The sequence below is a fragment of the Balearica regulorum genome, chromosome 2 (assembly GCF_011004875.1).
Source record: "Balearica regulorum gibbericeps isolate bBalReg1 chromosome 2, bBalReg1.pri, whole genome shotgun sequence".
Lineage (NCBI taxonomy): Eukaryota > Metazoa > Chordata > Aves > Gruiformes > Gruidae > Balearica > Balearica regulorum.
Genome location: NC_046185.1, coordinates 91,614,979 through 91,631,510, shown reverse-complemented (window position 1 = coordinate 91,631,510; position 16,532 = coordinate 91,614,979). Strand labels below are relative to the sequence as shown.

Genomic DNA, 16,532 nt, shown 5'->3' with positions numbered 1-16,532 from the left:
TTTGTACAGAAACATGATAAGTTGACGTGTCCTAAGACTTTTCCAGTTTCACAGTACAACCCTGGGGACTTTCCAGGGGCTGTCTTGTCTCACTTGCATCCTTGTGACTGCTGTGGAAATGTAAACAATCTTTCTCAATGAAAAACTGTGACTCTTTAATGTCATTTTTCTCCTTTGCAATTTATTTAAGAAGAGTAAGCTTTTTAAAGAAGATGTATTTTTTAATATTTCAAATATATAATGTAATAAATCCTGACTTACTGAAATATCAATGGATTTCTAGAACCATGTGTGATTAAACTGTGTAAGCTCTTCTTCTTCCATGTGCCAATTCTTACAGCCTGTTCTGTTTCTTAAGATGCCTTGAATCTCTCAGGTTGTTACTCAGGATCAATGAGGTAATGACTTTGTATTTTACTGGATTGTTTGTCTAAGCTGTGTTAGACAAAACAATTACTTCAGCCGTGAGGTTTTAAGCACACCTTGCTCTTGAGGAGGTGTTTGGTAACAAATTAAACAGGACTTCTCAGATGCAGGCCATGCTAACGTTTCACTCTTTGTGATTAACTGCGCTATAAAACTATGACATCTTTGATAAAATTGAAAATGAGTTGTAGAAAAAATAGAAGACAGAGTAAAACCAACTGATTTTGGTGTCTGTGACAGCTGATCTGCTAGACTTCTAAGGACACTTGATGTCTCTAAGGGTTGATCTGTAATAGTTGATTTTTACAGCTGTCAGTTTCCGTGATTCTCAGCAGCTTTAGTACAAACCTCAGCGTTCGACTTCAAGTAATGATGAAAATGGTGTGAGAGCATTTCAGAAAAGATGAGTATTGAGCTGACTTCCAGGTACACAATAGGGAAAGCTTTTTGGCTGTCATCTGTTAGGAAATGTGTATTTTCTTAAAGAAGGGAATGTGTCTGAACCCTGCTGTGCCTGCTTCATATTCTCCTTCTGATGCTTTATAAAAAAAACAAACCAACAACCAGACAAAAAACCAAACACCCCAAAGCAAACATCAGAAACTCTTCCCTTCATTCTGGACTTGTTCTGCAGCTTTCCAGCTGTCGAGCATGTTGTTGGTCTGTTCAGACACTATCTTTACAGATTCTTAATTGCCAAGGATAATCTTTATTGGAGATTTGAGTCTCTCTGAGTATCTTGGGAGTCTGAATCTCTATTTGAGTAATGAATATCTTCTTAAGAAGTGACTATTCTTTCTATGATCGTACATTATAGTTTCTAGTAGGCTGTGTAGCTTAAAAGTAAAGAAAAAAAATGTTGTTGAAATGGAACTTGGCACTTTTGCAGGTCAATACAGTTCAGCCACTCCATTAAGTTACAATCCCAGATATTTTCACAAAGCTCACATGAAAGAAAAAATGCTTAGAACAGGTCTCTTGAAAAGTTCTTTGAATTTGTCTTTCCTGCTACATACAAATGCAGCTGAGACTGTGTGCAGGAGAGGAGAGCATTTCAAGACTGCTGTGTCACTGATGTATATGGGTGTCCAACTTACATTTGCGATTACACACACCGGTGTTCATGTTCTTGTCTATTGACAATCCTTCCTAATTTCTCTGAGTTAAGAGTTCATGAAAACGGCAGAATATTTCTAATGCTGACAAACTTCTTATGTTCTCTTCAGTGCAAGCAGGCTGTAGGCAGCTCAGTGAATTGTCTCTCTTCTCAACATTGCCACTGAGGGTTGATACCCCCAAAGGTGATGCCAACAGGCAGGACTTTATCCAATTTGTCACGGGAAGATTAATGTGCTCCTTGAGTGGTGCAGTGTCTGTTCTGGGATGACAGCCTTCTCATCAGCCCCTTCACCTGTGCTCCGCCTTCCCTCAGGCCTGGCCATGCAATCATCTTGGAAGGATTTGTGATGGCAGCCCTGCATCCTGAGGGTGATGTGTAGCATTACCCATTTGGCCATTGGCTTGACCCTTCTTCAGAAGGAAAGAGAATAAGGAGCTGCTCTCTGGCTCCTCAGCGCAAGCCCCACCGGGTGGTTTTGGGGTCCAAGTCCAGAGAAGCTTGTAAGTGAAGGCACAGCCTTCTGCAGCAGGAGAACGTGATGTGGTTGTTTTCATCTATACACATGCCTGATTTAGAGGGCCCTCAGCCTGCTTTGCCGCAGCTGAGCTCAGTGTACCCCTTCAGTGTTTTTGCTTCTGTGAGGTTTTACCTGAGATTTTCTTTGGTTCGTATAGCCTCAGCCTCTTCTTGAATTGGTGCTTCCCTGCTGTTTCTCCTGGACTGTTTGTATCCAACTGCCCAGAGGGCTGCAGTAAAAGCAGGGCAGGATAAAGGAAAAAAACCCCACAACCCTATCAAGCGAGTGGAAAACTGTGCTGAGCACTGTACAGGAAACCTAGACAGTGAGCTGGAATCGTAAACCATTGTGGGCAGTACGTACACCCAGGACGTCTCACTCCTGGGAGTACAGCCCAGACTGGCTGGTCTGCAGCTGTGTCCCGGTCCTCGGGAGCTCCTGGGCTTCATGTCTTATGGCTCCTGGTCCAAGGCAGATGTTCTCAATTCTGTGCCTTCCCCTGAGTAAGGGAAGTGGAGATGTAAAATTTCTGACAAAAGTAGATGTTTCTTTAGCAGAGCTACAGTTTCTTCCTACCTTAAGCACCTTGTGTGCATGTAGATAGTTTTCCAACATTTTTCATTGGAAAATGTTATTTAAAGGAAAACAAACAATGCATTTATATAATAAAAATACAGGTGAGAGTCTGTATCTCTAGAAATATAAACCCATTTCCTTTTCTGGGAAGCAAAAGGAAGCAAACTTGCACATTTTGGTGTGAGTTTAACACAATTCATGATTGATGTTGATAATACTTCCCCTGCGTTGCCATGGGAACTCACTGTAACTGTATGTCTTGCTGCTGTTAAGGTACATGGCTGCTTTTCAGGGTGCTCTTGGGACCAAATAACAGTGGACCTGTAGTCAGACCCCTGAAGCTAGCAGTGGTATGAACTAATTGCTGAAAATAAGATTGGCACGTGCAATGCTGCAAATGTGGATGTTTCCTGTCTCAGGCTGTTTTCAGCTGAGACAGGTTTGTGTCTGGCACAAACAGGGTGTATCGGAAGATGGAGAAAGGGTGGTGTGGTGTAGGATTTGAATACCTGCTTGGAGAAAATAAATGAGTTTGAGCCAGACTTTTGAGTGGAGGTTTACTGTTTATTCTTCATCTAGCCTGTGTCTGGTGTATTTAAACTTCTTCTACTTCACATAAACCCAAAGGATAATTTTGGGCAATGTGGCTGCACCATCAATGGTTTGAGTTGCTAGGTGGACTCCTGCTTCCATCTGTGCTGTTTCTGCGGTGTCATTTTGGTAGATGGTGTTAGCAGGGTGTTGACTGGCCTGTCTAGGTTGGTGTGTATGGACAAAGGTGTCTGTGCCCCTGTTGCTAACCTTAAGTTTCGTTCCCAAGTTGAGGGTAGGTGCCCCCAACATCTTTATGGCTGTACTTGAGATCTGCTCTAGGTAGGCCGTTGACAGTATTTTAAGTACTGTATCAGCAAGTCTGTTTCAGCCCTTATCATGTATCTGATTTTTTTTTTTAAGCTTGAATTAAAACAAAAGTGCTGTGTGTCCTCTTTTCTGGGTGTTTTGGTGGGTTTTTGTTGTGGGTTTTTTTCCTGCTCATATTATTGCTGTGAGTAGTGGGGCAGGGAATTTAAACATTAGGAAAAGTAGACGTGAAAAAAAAAAAACCCAAGCCTGGCTAAATTCTGTTTTTAAATAACTCTTCACCCCCAAAGAAAACAGGCAATTTCCTCTTTATTTCCTTAGAGGCTAATGGAGAGCACGAAAATACGGTTTTGAACCAGCTTTTTGTATGATGCACCACAGCTTTAGGGGCTTGTATATTTGGCTTTGTTTCTGCCTTCATAGTAGTTGTTCTGATTGCTAAATTGTTGAACTTTTCCCTTGAGCTTGCTCTTGGCCGGTATTGCTTATGGCAGACGTGAAGTATGCTTGTACCACTCTGTACCAGTATATTGGGGACCTTGGGTTAACCTTTTTTAAAAACTATTGAAGAGATTTAAACAGCCCTTCTGCTAAACCTGAGTTTGAATCTTTTCGTTGGCACAGGAGGTAATACATCACTTTCTATACTGTGCTGAAAAAAATAAAAACCTTGGACTTTCTTCAACTGATCTGGGTCACAATTGCAGGCAGCAATTTATCCTGATGGATAAAAGAAAATGTGAACTGAAATGAATGCATTTTATTGTTTCTGCCTGTTGAGTTCCATCTGTAACCCCTCTTGAGCTAGGATCCTAAAGCCAAATTATAATTCTCTTTAGTAACAACACTTTACGGAAAATGGCAACAAGACATTAAATGTCAACTGAATTATCCCTTTCAAAGCTGTTCATGTGCTCTGTTATTTCTTGCAGAATGGAAACTGGAGGACTTGAAGAGGCTGGATGTCAATCAGGTATCAAACATACTTAATTCAATAGCTCTTGAATTTTCACCTTAAATTATGAGTTTTCTATGATTTAAACTTATTGATGGAATTTGAATGAATGATCACACTGAGGTAGCATTTCCCTGGAATGTGTTACTTAAGTATTAGAGTTGCAGGAACCACAGCCATACTGAACATAATAGGAAAAAGTTTAAATTGCTTGTTAAACCCGTGGCAGCTACATACAACTTCTCTTCCTGAAGATGCATTATCACACCATTTTTAGTATGTGATCCTATGCTGTTGTAGAAAGCGTGCAATACAATATGCCAGGTACTCCTTGAAAACTCACTGCGTTATCTGAAAGTGACTTGAATAGCATCTGGCATATTTTCAGAGTGTGATTTGGTTTTGCAAACCTTTAGAAGTAACTTGTGATGCTTTCCCTCTACTTTCTACTTTGAAAATGTTCTGGAGCTGAGCTTACACCTCCTTGGTATCTCTTATGAAGGTGCCCAGCTAAACACAAAAAAAGCGTGATCTGATGACCACATTTCCCAAGTTTGTGAGCATCTGCTGTATGCTTTTTGCTACACTTAAGTTAGCCATGTGTATGTTCAGTTTAGTTTTTCAGAGCTATCTATTTCAATGTCTGTATTTTGTCGCTTTTTCCAGAAGTTGCTATCATTATTGAATCAAAACCAATTCTTGCTATAGTGTTAAACTGTATTTTTTTTTCATCAGGATGTGTGATTATGGCTCAGAGATTTAGCAATTTAGACAATTTGTACTGTAAAGGAAGAAAAAAAGGTGGACAACTTAACCCTTGATACTAAATCAGCCAAGCTGATGATAATGCATGTACGTGTGTGCACCTGAAGCTTGTTTGCTTCTTACTTCCTGTCATCCTATGAAACCCAATACATGAATAACAGATTCCAAGCCTGCTCAAACAAGGGAAATAAACTCATGTTGGAAGGTTGAAGTTGGGAATGTTCTGGATCAGCTGCTTTCAGCAAAGCCCTGGTACAAAATTAGAGATGAATTTTCCACTCAAGGTTGGCAGGAGTTACGGGGATGTTATTTTGAGACTGTGTAGAAGAGTCTTGAGTGTCACTTTGTTCTGGGTAACGGAGTCCCCAGAGACAGAGCTTTTGTCTTGTAGTATGTGTGGGACTATGGGTAAAAATAGCAAACTGGACTTCTGCTTGATATTACACTACGTGTGTATTGTCCTTGACGAATAATGGTTTGGAGTCTCCTTCTGCACAGTAGATCTGAGACTGGAGCAGTGCCTGTGGTTCCAGTATAGTTTCTCCAGATCTATGCTGGAAAACCAAAGAATTTTGGTGCATAGTTTTATATTAAAAGAAAATACAAAACCTGGTGAGAACCAGTGTTTATTATCACAAGTAGAAGGTAATGGTAACATTTTATGAGAAGTGTTGGTGTAGATTGAGGGGCCTTCCTGAGAGCTGACTGGGACATGAGTAAAAGTGCAGAATCCCCCTCTGAAGGGGAGTAAGTGAATAATTGGCACTGTGGAAACACGGGATAAGGAGTGCTGTGAAAAGCAGTATATTCAGTGTACTGCTTAAAACTGTAAATATGAAATTAGTTCTTTCTGTAGTATAAATAGTCATAAAAAGTGGTATGCCTCTGAGTGCTGTGAAGGAGGTACTGAATTCCTGTGAATAAATACTGTGGGGTTTTATATTTGCTTTTTAAACTAAATGCATTTTTGAAGCTTTATCAGTAGCGGAGCCTCACATTTTGAATCTAATCATGCAATGATGACTACTGGAAATTAAAAAAATATTATAAAGGAGTTTTGTGTATCATAACTTCACAGTATTATGCATTTACTTCTGCAAATGTGGGTACATTAAAATTAAACTGAATTTATTAGCTCTAGAAGCTGAAACTATCTTAAAATGGGGATGCTTCTGTTTGCATAGGCTGATATTGCACCGCTGATGGCTTCCCTTATCGGTGTGCCTTTCCCCCTGAATTCTGTGGTAAGCAGTACAAACGTTTTTCCATGTTATAGAAATCTGCTTGCAAAGAGGTGTTGGGGACAGGACTTGAGGCGTGTGAGGGAAGGGTTATAAATTTGGAAAACTGCTATAGGTTATGGAGACTGCTTGTAGTTGTAGCTTTATATGCACGTCCTCAGTTTGGAGCATAAACTCAATCTTTTTATATATTATATAGTGCTTTCAATTGGAAAGGCAGCAGATCCTTTTATAATCTGCAACTTTATACTCTTGAGCTACATAAAAGTTTTTTGTTACTTTGGTTTATTAGGGATGGTTAAAATGCAATATGGTTTGAATAACACTTGATTTTGATCATGAAAGCTGAGTCTGTGAATAAGTTCCTGCAATTTAATGTTTAATTATATCTTGTTTAAACTGGTGTACTTTCTTCAGATGATATATTGTGCCCCTAGTGAACAGTGAGTGCCCTCACTGTGAGATGGTTTTATCTTTGCATTTCCTTCATATATTATTACATAGTCCAAAGATTGTCTCATAAATAATCTAATTGACAATTAGCATTACATTAGTGTGCTTTCATGCAGCTTGTTTCATTTTTAAAATACCTACTTACAGCACACTTTTTAAAAAATATTTCTTCTGGAGCCTGCCCCAAATTCTGTCCTCCTGTCCTGCACTCACTGCTGGCCATGCATGTGAGGAAAGCTGCCCAACATAGGGTGGCACGGGAACTGCTCGCTTTCGCGTCACAAGTACTGGGTGAGTCAGGCCCAGGCAAGTCTTTGGATGGAAGACTTTTAGGCATTTCAAAAATGGCTTCTGATTAAAAGTTGAGGTTGTATTACTATATGATATATACTTTAATAATAACTTCCATTATTTACCTCTTTTACGTTTCTGTAGGAGCTGGGATATTATGAATAGTCCCTGTAATGTTGAGAAATTATATGAGAAGAGTATTTTCAAAGGAGTTACAGTTATTTCAGCAGTAATTTGAAGTATTCTTACTGCTCATTTGGCTTGCCATTGAGTTAGAGAAATTCCTGTTCCTTCATTTAAATTTTTTTATGTATATATGTATTTTTCTTCCCCAGGGAACTCTGCCTCTTGAATATCTGAACAATAGTGCTCATTTCAAAGCAGAGAGCATATTTACCAATGCTGTTCAGATTCTCGAGCAATTTAAGGTAACTAAACATATGGTAAAGAAAAATATTTCTTTGAATAATAGTTGTTGCTGTGTGTAAAATAATTATACTAGGACATACGCTGTATATAACATGCTGTAATTCAAAGGACTAAAATTGAATGCTCATACTGAGTGATGTTGATTGACTAGCTGTGAGCTATATCTGAAGGAGTTTGGAAGACTTTAATAAACACCTTTTTTTTAAGGAGTAACTTTTTTGATTCTTAACATAAATGCTGATGTTTATTGATGTTAATGTAAATCTACTTGCAGTATGTAGGTATAATCTGAGTGCTGATACCTGAAAAGGGAAATACTGCCTTTGCAACAGAGGCTGGGAAACAAGGCTCTAAGTCAGGATCAGTATAGAAACAGATCAAAAAGGTAACGGGCACCTGTTCATTAAAGAAATGAAATTAGTGGCCTAATTAACTTTTAACTAATTCTGTTGTATCTGTTGTTTTGCTTTGCAAGTGTTCATCTCTGGCTTCTCTGTCTTGATTCATCTAATACTGGATATTGTCATATTATGAGAACACATATGTGGTCCAATCAAAAAAAAACCAAACCAAAAGGTTCTGTTTCACTAGATAGTGGAATAAGAAACAGTCCCAAATCACAGTTTTGGCAAGACATAGAAATACTCTGAGGGAAAACCATACTCTCCACAGGCAGGAAGCTGAGCCACACAAGAACTGTCAGGAAATTCGTGTGATGAATCACCTGCAAGAGATTAGCACCATCAGCACCTTCTATCCATTGAATGCCAGGCTCCCAAATGTAGTTTGTGTGGATACCAGGATGGCAGTGTCAGCAGCAGTGTCACTTCCAAATCTATGGTGGAAAGCTGTCATGTAGCAGAGGAAGTGACTGGCAGGCTGGACGTGAAGTTGAAGCATGCTGATATAACCTCTGCAGTTGGAAGACCTCTGCTCTGAAAATTAAGGGTGTGACTTGGGTCTTTTTCAGTTAAATTGGTGTCTCTGGGATTATTTTTAAAAAAGAAAAAGTTATGGTTGTCCTTCTCTTTAAGTTTATTCTGTCATTTTGTAGTACTAAATTATCTATTTTCTTGTTGGCTGGCTTGTTTCTAGCATTGTTTTGGAAGGATTGTATGTGAATTTCCTTTGTGTTTCTTTGCTGAAGCAGAATTAGCGCACTGGCTTAGACATGCCAAGTGGGTTTTTACTTTTCCTGTGATAGACTGACCTGACCATGGTTTGTACTTCCTGGAAGAGGATGACACCTTGGATGGATAGGATGCAGTGTGCAGGTTGCTGCTTCAAGCTGTCAAAGGTTTTGGGAGCAGTGCACTTAGAAAGTTCCTGTCGGTGCTTTATACTGGCAGTCAGACTTGAATCAGGCTGCTGCAGGAGGCCTTAAAGATGTTTTTGGGCAAAGTGGCTCTGATGACATCAAAACTTTCTATTTTTATCCATATGCAGGTTAATCGATCTAACAGCATTGCTTTGGCAGCGTTGCCACAGTGTACTTGTTCCTGCCTGGCATAAATAATACCAGTTTCATAGGGGGAGGCTGTCACTGAAGCCTGGTAGCACTTTTACCCGTAGCTTCCCTTTATCCTACAAACTGTAGAAGTCCTGTGAAAATCACTGGCTGTGAGGCAGCTTATTTTACCTACTTTACAGCAGTTCTGCGTTTCCAGCAATGCTAGTTCAGCACTCAGAGGAGTTACACATACAAGAGCATAGCACCCAGTTTCCTAGACAATATGTCAACAGTGTGATTTCATTCTTTTTCCAAAGCCTCAGAACTCTTTTGTGATTTTTTTTTTTGTTTAATTCCTGATATAATTTTTAGTCTTGTTGCAACTTGCATATAACAGTTTAATGTTTTTTATGCAGGTTAAGATGAGTCAGAAAAAGGAAACTACATTGTCATTTCTGTTCACACCATTCAAGTAAGTGCCTGTAAATACTAAATCTATTTTACACAATTGTTTGTCTTATCACTGTGGTATTTCAGCAAGATGCAAAACAGCATAGTTCAGTCTTGTCATGCTTTTTTTAAATGATAGTGTTTATCTGACTATGAAACTTTGCATTAGAATGAACTCTTTGCAACTAATTTCTATTTAAAAATTCTGGTTAGAAGTACAGTTAAAAAAAGATCCATTCCTTACATTTAGTCTTCCATTAAGCATTATTTGCCTTTGACAATATAGCTATACATAGACTGCATGGTGGTTTTCACTGACTTTTTTTTTTTTTTTTTTTTTTTTTTGCTATCTTCTTTTAGCATTCCTTGAGAGGTGTAAGTTCCTATAGGGTCAGGAAATACAATCCGTTCTTGTTTATATGTATGTAAAAGTTGAACTAACAACTGTTTCTTCTGTGATTTAAATTCTAATGAAAACAATCACAATGCCTTGCATCCAGAAATGAAGCTCAAAATCTTTAGAATTTGTGCTGCCTAGTGTTAGTGTTTCCAGGGCTGTGAAGGAGTCTCTGTAGTGATTTGAGTATCAGCGAGCTCTGTGTTCTAGTGTATGGAGCAGTTACTGACCCACTCACCCTTCAGTCTTACCCAATTAAAGCTACTTTTTTCCTTTTCCTTTCCCCCCTGAAAGGTTTTCTGAAAGCTTTGCTGTGTGTGCACATAATACCGTTCAGTTCTGCTTTCAGTTTGTGGAGTGCTCTGAAAACAGTTTGCCACCAAGAGCAGCTGTTTTCCTTTGGGAAATAAGACTGATGTTAATTAAGATCTTTAAATCATAGGAACAGTAAAAAATACTTGAATCTCTGTGAAGTATGTTTAACCACTAAATAAGACTGCTGTCTTTCTGAACAGAGACTTACTGTTATTTTGTATCACTAGCTTCTTCAAAGGGAGAAGTTCAAAACAGTCTCTCGAGACACAAGTCAAGTCAATCTTGGGCAAATAATGAATGTTTTAGATAAAATTCTGATTAAGAATGACAGGTGCATTATCAAAGGATTTACTGATCTGTATGGAACAAAAATACCATATAGAAAGAGTGGTCAGTCATCTTTGATTCTCTGGGGAAGGCTATTAGTTTAATTTCACAGCTCTTGTTTAAATTTTACCTTTCCTCATGAAATAAGACTGATTCAGTAAAATAGGATGTGTTTTTCTTAACGCGAAATTTAAAGGAACTAAGTTATTGATTACCTTATGGACTGGTGTCTTCCTTTTTTTTATGATATGTTGGAATGCTTTAAGTGGTAATGCTGGAGACATTTATCACTTTGAAAATATGACTGAAACTTGGTATGAATAGCCAATGAAGTTCTCACTGACTGGAAAAGTGGAAACATAACCCCCATTTTTAAAAAGGGAAGAAAGGAAGACCCAGGGAATTACAGGCTGGTCAGTCTCACCTCCATGCCTGGCAAGATCATGGAGCAGATCCTCCTGGAGACTATGCTCAGGCACATGGGAAATAAGGAGGTGATTGGTGACAGCCAACACGGCTTCACTAAGGGCGAATCGTGCCTGACAAATTTGGTGGCCTTCTATGATGGGGTTACAGCGTCAGTGGATAAGGGAAGGGCAGCTGACGTCATCCACCTGCACTTGTGCAAGGCATTTGACACTGTCCGGCATGACTTCCTTGTCTCTAAATTGGAGAGACATGGATTTGATGGATGGACCACTTGGTGGATAAGGAATTGGCTGAATGCAAAGAGTTGCAGTCAATGGCTTGATGTCCAAGTGGAGATCAGTGATGAGTGGTGTTCCTCAGTGGTCGGTATTGGGACCGGCACCGTTCAACATCTCTGTCGGCGACATGGACAGTGGGATCGAGTGCACCCTCAGCAAGTTTGCCGACGACGCCAAGTTGTGTGATGTGGTCGACATGCTGGAGGGAAGGGATGCCATCCAGAGGGACCTTGACAGTCCTGAGAGGTGGGCCTGTGCAAACTGCATGAAGTTCAAGAAGGCCAAGTGCAAGGTCCTGCACGTGGGTCAGGGCAATCCCAAGCACGACTATAGGCTGGGTGAGGAATGGATGGAGAGCAGCCCTGAGGAGAAGGATTTGGGGGTGTTAGTTGATGATAAGCTGAACATGACCCAGCAAAGTGCACTTGCAGCCCAGAAAGCCAACCGTGTCCTGGGCTACATCAAAAGAGGTGTGACCAGTAGGTCAAGGGAGGTGACACTCAGACACAGGGGCAGCTTTTGCTATCTTCTCACAGAAGCCACCCTGTAGCTCCGCCGCTACCAAAACCTTGCCATGCAAAACCAATACAATGATCTTTAAGGTCCCTTCCAACCCAAACCGTTCTGTGATTTTGTTCGGACTTGTCAGCCCAAGTGTAATGGCAGGTTTGTCCACTAATTTGTGTTAATCTATGGTTGGCCTTGTCAGTTGCTGCAGCTGAGCACAGTTCCGTGCTGTGTTTCTGCTAGGCACTCCTGTCCCTTCATTAAGACAAGAATAGCTTCTTCCACCACTGTTCATTGATTTGAGTACAAAGGAGTTATATCCTTTTTTAATCCTTTCTGGTGCCTGAAATCTGTACCTTGAAGCTCAGAAAGTGTGTTCACCAGCATAATGCCTTATTCCTTCCTAGTTTATTGGAGGTTAGTGAAGCATAATTGATGCTTGAAGTCCTTTGGGACTGTCAAGTTATGTAGAAATTGAAAATGTAAATTTTCTGGTTTGGAATATTATAGATTTTATGTGTGTTTCAGCATCTTGATAACCTGAACATGAACAAAGATATCTGTAAGAACTGCCTTTCCTAAATAATTTAAATTATGTAATTGAGTAAACTCTGTATAACAAAACTGTAGATATAAGTTCCAGAAGAAATCTGAATTTAAAATTTCAGATTGAGACATTCTGGTTTCAGAGGAGTTGATATAATTACTATTGAAGATGTGTTTATCTGGAGGGGGGGGAATATGTTCACAAATAACGTGTTGTTTATAAACTACAACTTAAAAACCTCAACTTAAGTTTTCAACCAGAAATAGTATGAAAAAGTTTCTTTTAATATTCTGTGTGGAAAATCCTGTTTTCGGGCTTGCATTTCAAATGTTTTATTACCAAGTGACTAGAAAATTGTTCATGACCTTCAGATGCCATAACTTAAAAACTAATGTTTTTGTTGAATATATTGCACCAAAAGCATTAAGCTAGTTCGTATATATATGATGTGCATTGCAAGCCTATTTTTACTCCTTATTTACACGATGCTGGCAACAGAAAGTTTCTTGAATTGATAGAAATCTGATTTCCACAGGGAATCTCGTCCCTAGTAGAAGTGTGGCTGGCACAATGGACAGGGAATGAAGGAGGCCATTAGACATGTGCCCTTTTCTACTTGGATCTAAATTGCATCTCTCTCTGAAATCCATCTGTCAGGTATATAATGATGAGGAGAATGGAGCTGATGATTGTGTTGTGTGATAGAAACTTCAATAGTGTCTACTTGACCAGGTTTGAGGCAGGTTAGAATTTGGATAACTGTATCTATTAATAAGGATGTGTCTGGCTGCCAGTAATGCCATTTTCATTTTGTCAAAGTGCCTTCATCAAGGAACAAATCTGTATAAAAGCGTATCTTGAGGCTACCTGTGAAACTGTTGCGAATACATTTCAGAAAGAGCTCAGCTGCAAGTGCCTGCTGATTGTGCAAAGCAAGGTGCACAACCTGCTCCCAGGGGAATGAATATGCAAGAGCAGAACAGTGTCTCTTGCTGATATTGAATACTTGTTTAGAATCCTTATCTGCGGTTCCAGTTGGATACCTGAAGGGATTTACTGTCTGAAATGAGTTTCCTTCCTGCTTCCATTCCCTACCTTTTTTTTCCCAGCTCTGAAAGACATGTTTTCAAAAATTATTTGCTTAGCAAAATCAGAGGCTTTTTTTACCAGGATTCTGAGATGTAGACAGTGCTTTGACCTTTATGCGTAAGAAACGCAGGTACCAAGATGCCAGATGCTTTGGAGGAAGAGCTGAGGACAAATCTGAAGATTGCTGACAGAGGAAAACTGATGTCCAGGATAGTGAACTATCTTACTAGCTTTCTGACCATTTGATGTACCTTAAGGCAACTGCTGAGCTGGCACAGTCCAAAGAGGAGTGTGCCAAGGGGCCAGATGCTACTGTTGCAAAAGCATTCCCAAAGCTGGCATCTCTGGGCTGTGAAAGTAATCCTACAAGGAGCAGCAGGAGGACAGCGTAGTGACATGAGTAGATGGGACAGCAGTGTTGCACTAAAATCCTCTTAACTGATTAATGCAATTTGATTATCCCAACAGGTACAAGAGATTGAAGATATTAAATTACACAAAAGCACAGGAGTCCTTTGTGTTGTATGCCTGTTGTATACAGTGCTTTCAGGAAAGACTGTGCATCCAGCTGTTCAGGTTCTGGTGCCTCACAGTAAGATGGCAGAAGCAGTAGTTTAAGAACCATCACATACAAAAAAAACCAAGACATGAGCAGCTGAATTATAATCGATGCTTGCTGTCCACTTGCTGTCCTTTTTTGTTGAATGTCTTGAAGTCTATATCAATATGGTGGGGTTTTTTAACAGGAAACAGCTTAAGTATCTTATTTAAAGTCAAGTTTGTATCTTCTCATATATGAAAAATCCTGTATCATCTTGATGTTGCATTTTTAAAGTAACTTGAGTACTACATTTTAATTATCCTGAATACTTACTTTGTGTGTATAATCAAGTTATAGCTTGCATAGTTATATAGAAAGTCACTGCATTTTTAATGTGCAGTGTACAGCTATTAAATAAAAATGTCCCTCTCCCTCACTGTATGAAAATGTAGCCCTTTCCCTTTCCTCTACCCTCCAATATGAATTGAGATAGAACTCCCTTAAACATCTGCATGTATTTGATGCAAGGAAGTATCAGTCATGTAGCCTGAGCCTTTCCACATAATTACGCATCATGTATTTGTCATGGTGAAAGAAAAGAGCTTGTTCATAATGTAGAGTGTCTTTGAAGACATACAGCAACTTCAAAGAAATGCTATATGTACAAATACCTCTCTTTTCTTCCTTTCTCTGACTGAAGGTACAGCACTGCATTGTTCCCTCTGATGGCCTTTCAAAACTTAAATAATAGCTATTTCCACAAAATTGACATTTGGAGCAAAGTGAAACAAGTGATTTCTCCACCACCATTAAGTGGGGCAGGGTTCCTTAAGATGTCTGTAAACATAGTACATCCTTTGAAGCCTTCTGTTCTTGTTTTGAGTAAATGGCATTTATTTAAATAAATGGTAGTATGCTAGATATTTGTGATACATGCGATAATGCATTGCAAGAGGAAACATAAAGGACTGAATGCCAGGGGGAAAGGGTGAAGCTATTGCAGCAGGGAAGGGTATTTCCAACAGTGATTACTCTCCCTGTCCATTTATCTGAATACTTTGTGTCTCTGGAGGAACCTTGATTTACCAGAGGCACTGATTTATCCAGGAAGACATTTCAACCGCTTTATCCTATGGTCAAGAATGAGGGACAGCAGCTTCTGTCAATTTATAGTGAACCCTGGAAAAGCTGCCAGCTTTTTCCTTTCTCTACTTTGTCCCCACTGTCTTACCAGGTGGGAATCTAGGCCTCAGCCTGCTTCTGGGGCAGCTGGTACAAGCAGGGCAGTGTGGGCACCTTTAGCCTGTTGATGTTGGGGAGGCAGGCTGGCAGCCCTCTCCCCTCCACCCTCGGCTTTACGAACCTCTGTATATACATGTAAAAAAAGAGAAATGCAGTGCTCTAGAGACAAAAGTGCTCAAATGGAAATAATGGCTTTGTATTATTTTAAAAAAAAACAACCCACAAACCCTGATTGAATGGTAGCTGTATTATCTCTTGAAGGAGAAATCAATGCCTGTGCTGTAAAATGTATGTTCTTTGGCAAAAATGTCAACTTCTCTTTCACTGAATGGGCTGTGTCTGAAGCACTCTGTTAAATGCTGCTCAGGGAGGATGCAATCCTCTTAGAAAGCAGGCATCCTGCTGCTCTCGGGTTTCAGCAGCGTGCTCAGGAGCTTTTAGTTTTTACATGAAAAGCTTACTGGCAGCGGCTTCTGCGCAGGAGGAGAGGACATAATTGGATTTACTATCAAGTAGGAAGTAGGTAAGGTCTTTAGAAGGAGCTAAGAGGCTAATGTATAAGATACACATAAATCTTGTGATATTTTATTTCTCTATTTCCCTTTGGCATTTTCTTGGAACTTGTGAGGCTTCTGGCAGTCTGGCGAAGTTCTCACTGACTGGAAAAGTGGAAACATAACCCCCATTTTTAAAAAGGGAAGAAAGGAAGACCCAGGGAATTACAGGCTGGTCAGTCTCACCTCCATGCCTGGCAAGATCATGGAGCAGATCCTCCTGGAGACTATGCTCAGGCACATGGGAAATAAGGAGGTGATTGGTGACAGCCAACACGGCTTCACTAAGGGCGAATCGTGCCTGACAAATTTGGTGGCCTTCTATGATGGGGTTACAGCGTCAGTGGATAAGGGAAGGGCAGCTGACGTCATCCACCTGCACTTGTGCAAGGCATTTGACACTGTCCGGCGTGACTTCCTTGTCTCTAAATTGGAGAGACATGGATTTGATGGATGGACCACTTGGTGGATAAGGAATTGGCTGAATGCAAAGAGTTGCAGTCAATGGCTTGATGTCCAAGTGGAGATCAGTGATGAGTGGTGTTCCTCAGTGGTCGGTATTGGGACCGGCACCGTTCAACATCTCTGTCGGCGACATGGACAGTGGGATCGAGTGCACCCTCAGCAAGTTTGCCGACGACGCCAAGTTGTGTGATGTGGTCGACATGCTGGAGGGAAGGGATGCCATCCAGAGGGACCTTGACAGTCCTGAGAGGTGGGCCTGTGCAAACTGCATGAAGTTCAAGAAGGCCAAGTGCAAGGTCCTGCACGT

At 40.2% G+C, this 16,532-nt stretch overlaps 1 protein-coding gene across 13 annotated transcripts in view; it reads left to right on the top strand.

The window, feature by feature from the left end:
* PIGN (phosphatidylinositol glycan anchor biosynthesis class N) overlaps positions 1–16,532 on the top strand; it is a 106,370-nt gene that overhangs the window by 37,860 nt on the left and 51,978 nt on the right. For all 13 annotated transcript variants that reach the window (XR_012833916.1, XR_012833913.1, XR_012833914.1 and 10 more), the window contains exons 9-12: positions 4,433–4,473; positions 6,405–6,464; positions 7,541–7,633; positions 9,501–9,556. Coding sequence is in view for 9 of the 13 variants with exons in the window: in XM_075744894.1 (XP_075601009.1) it covers positions 4,433–4,473; positions 6,405–6,464; positions 7,541–7,633; positions 9,501–9,556 (250 nt within the window). In the remaining 4 variants the exon portion in view is untranslated. The remainder of the gene's footprint in view (positions 1–4,432; positions 4,474–6,404; positions 6,465–7,540; positions 7,634–9,500; positions 9,557–16,532) is intronic.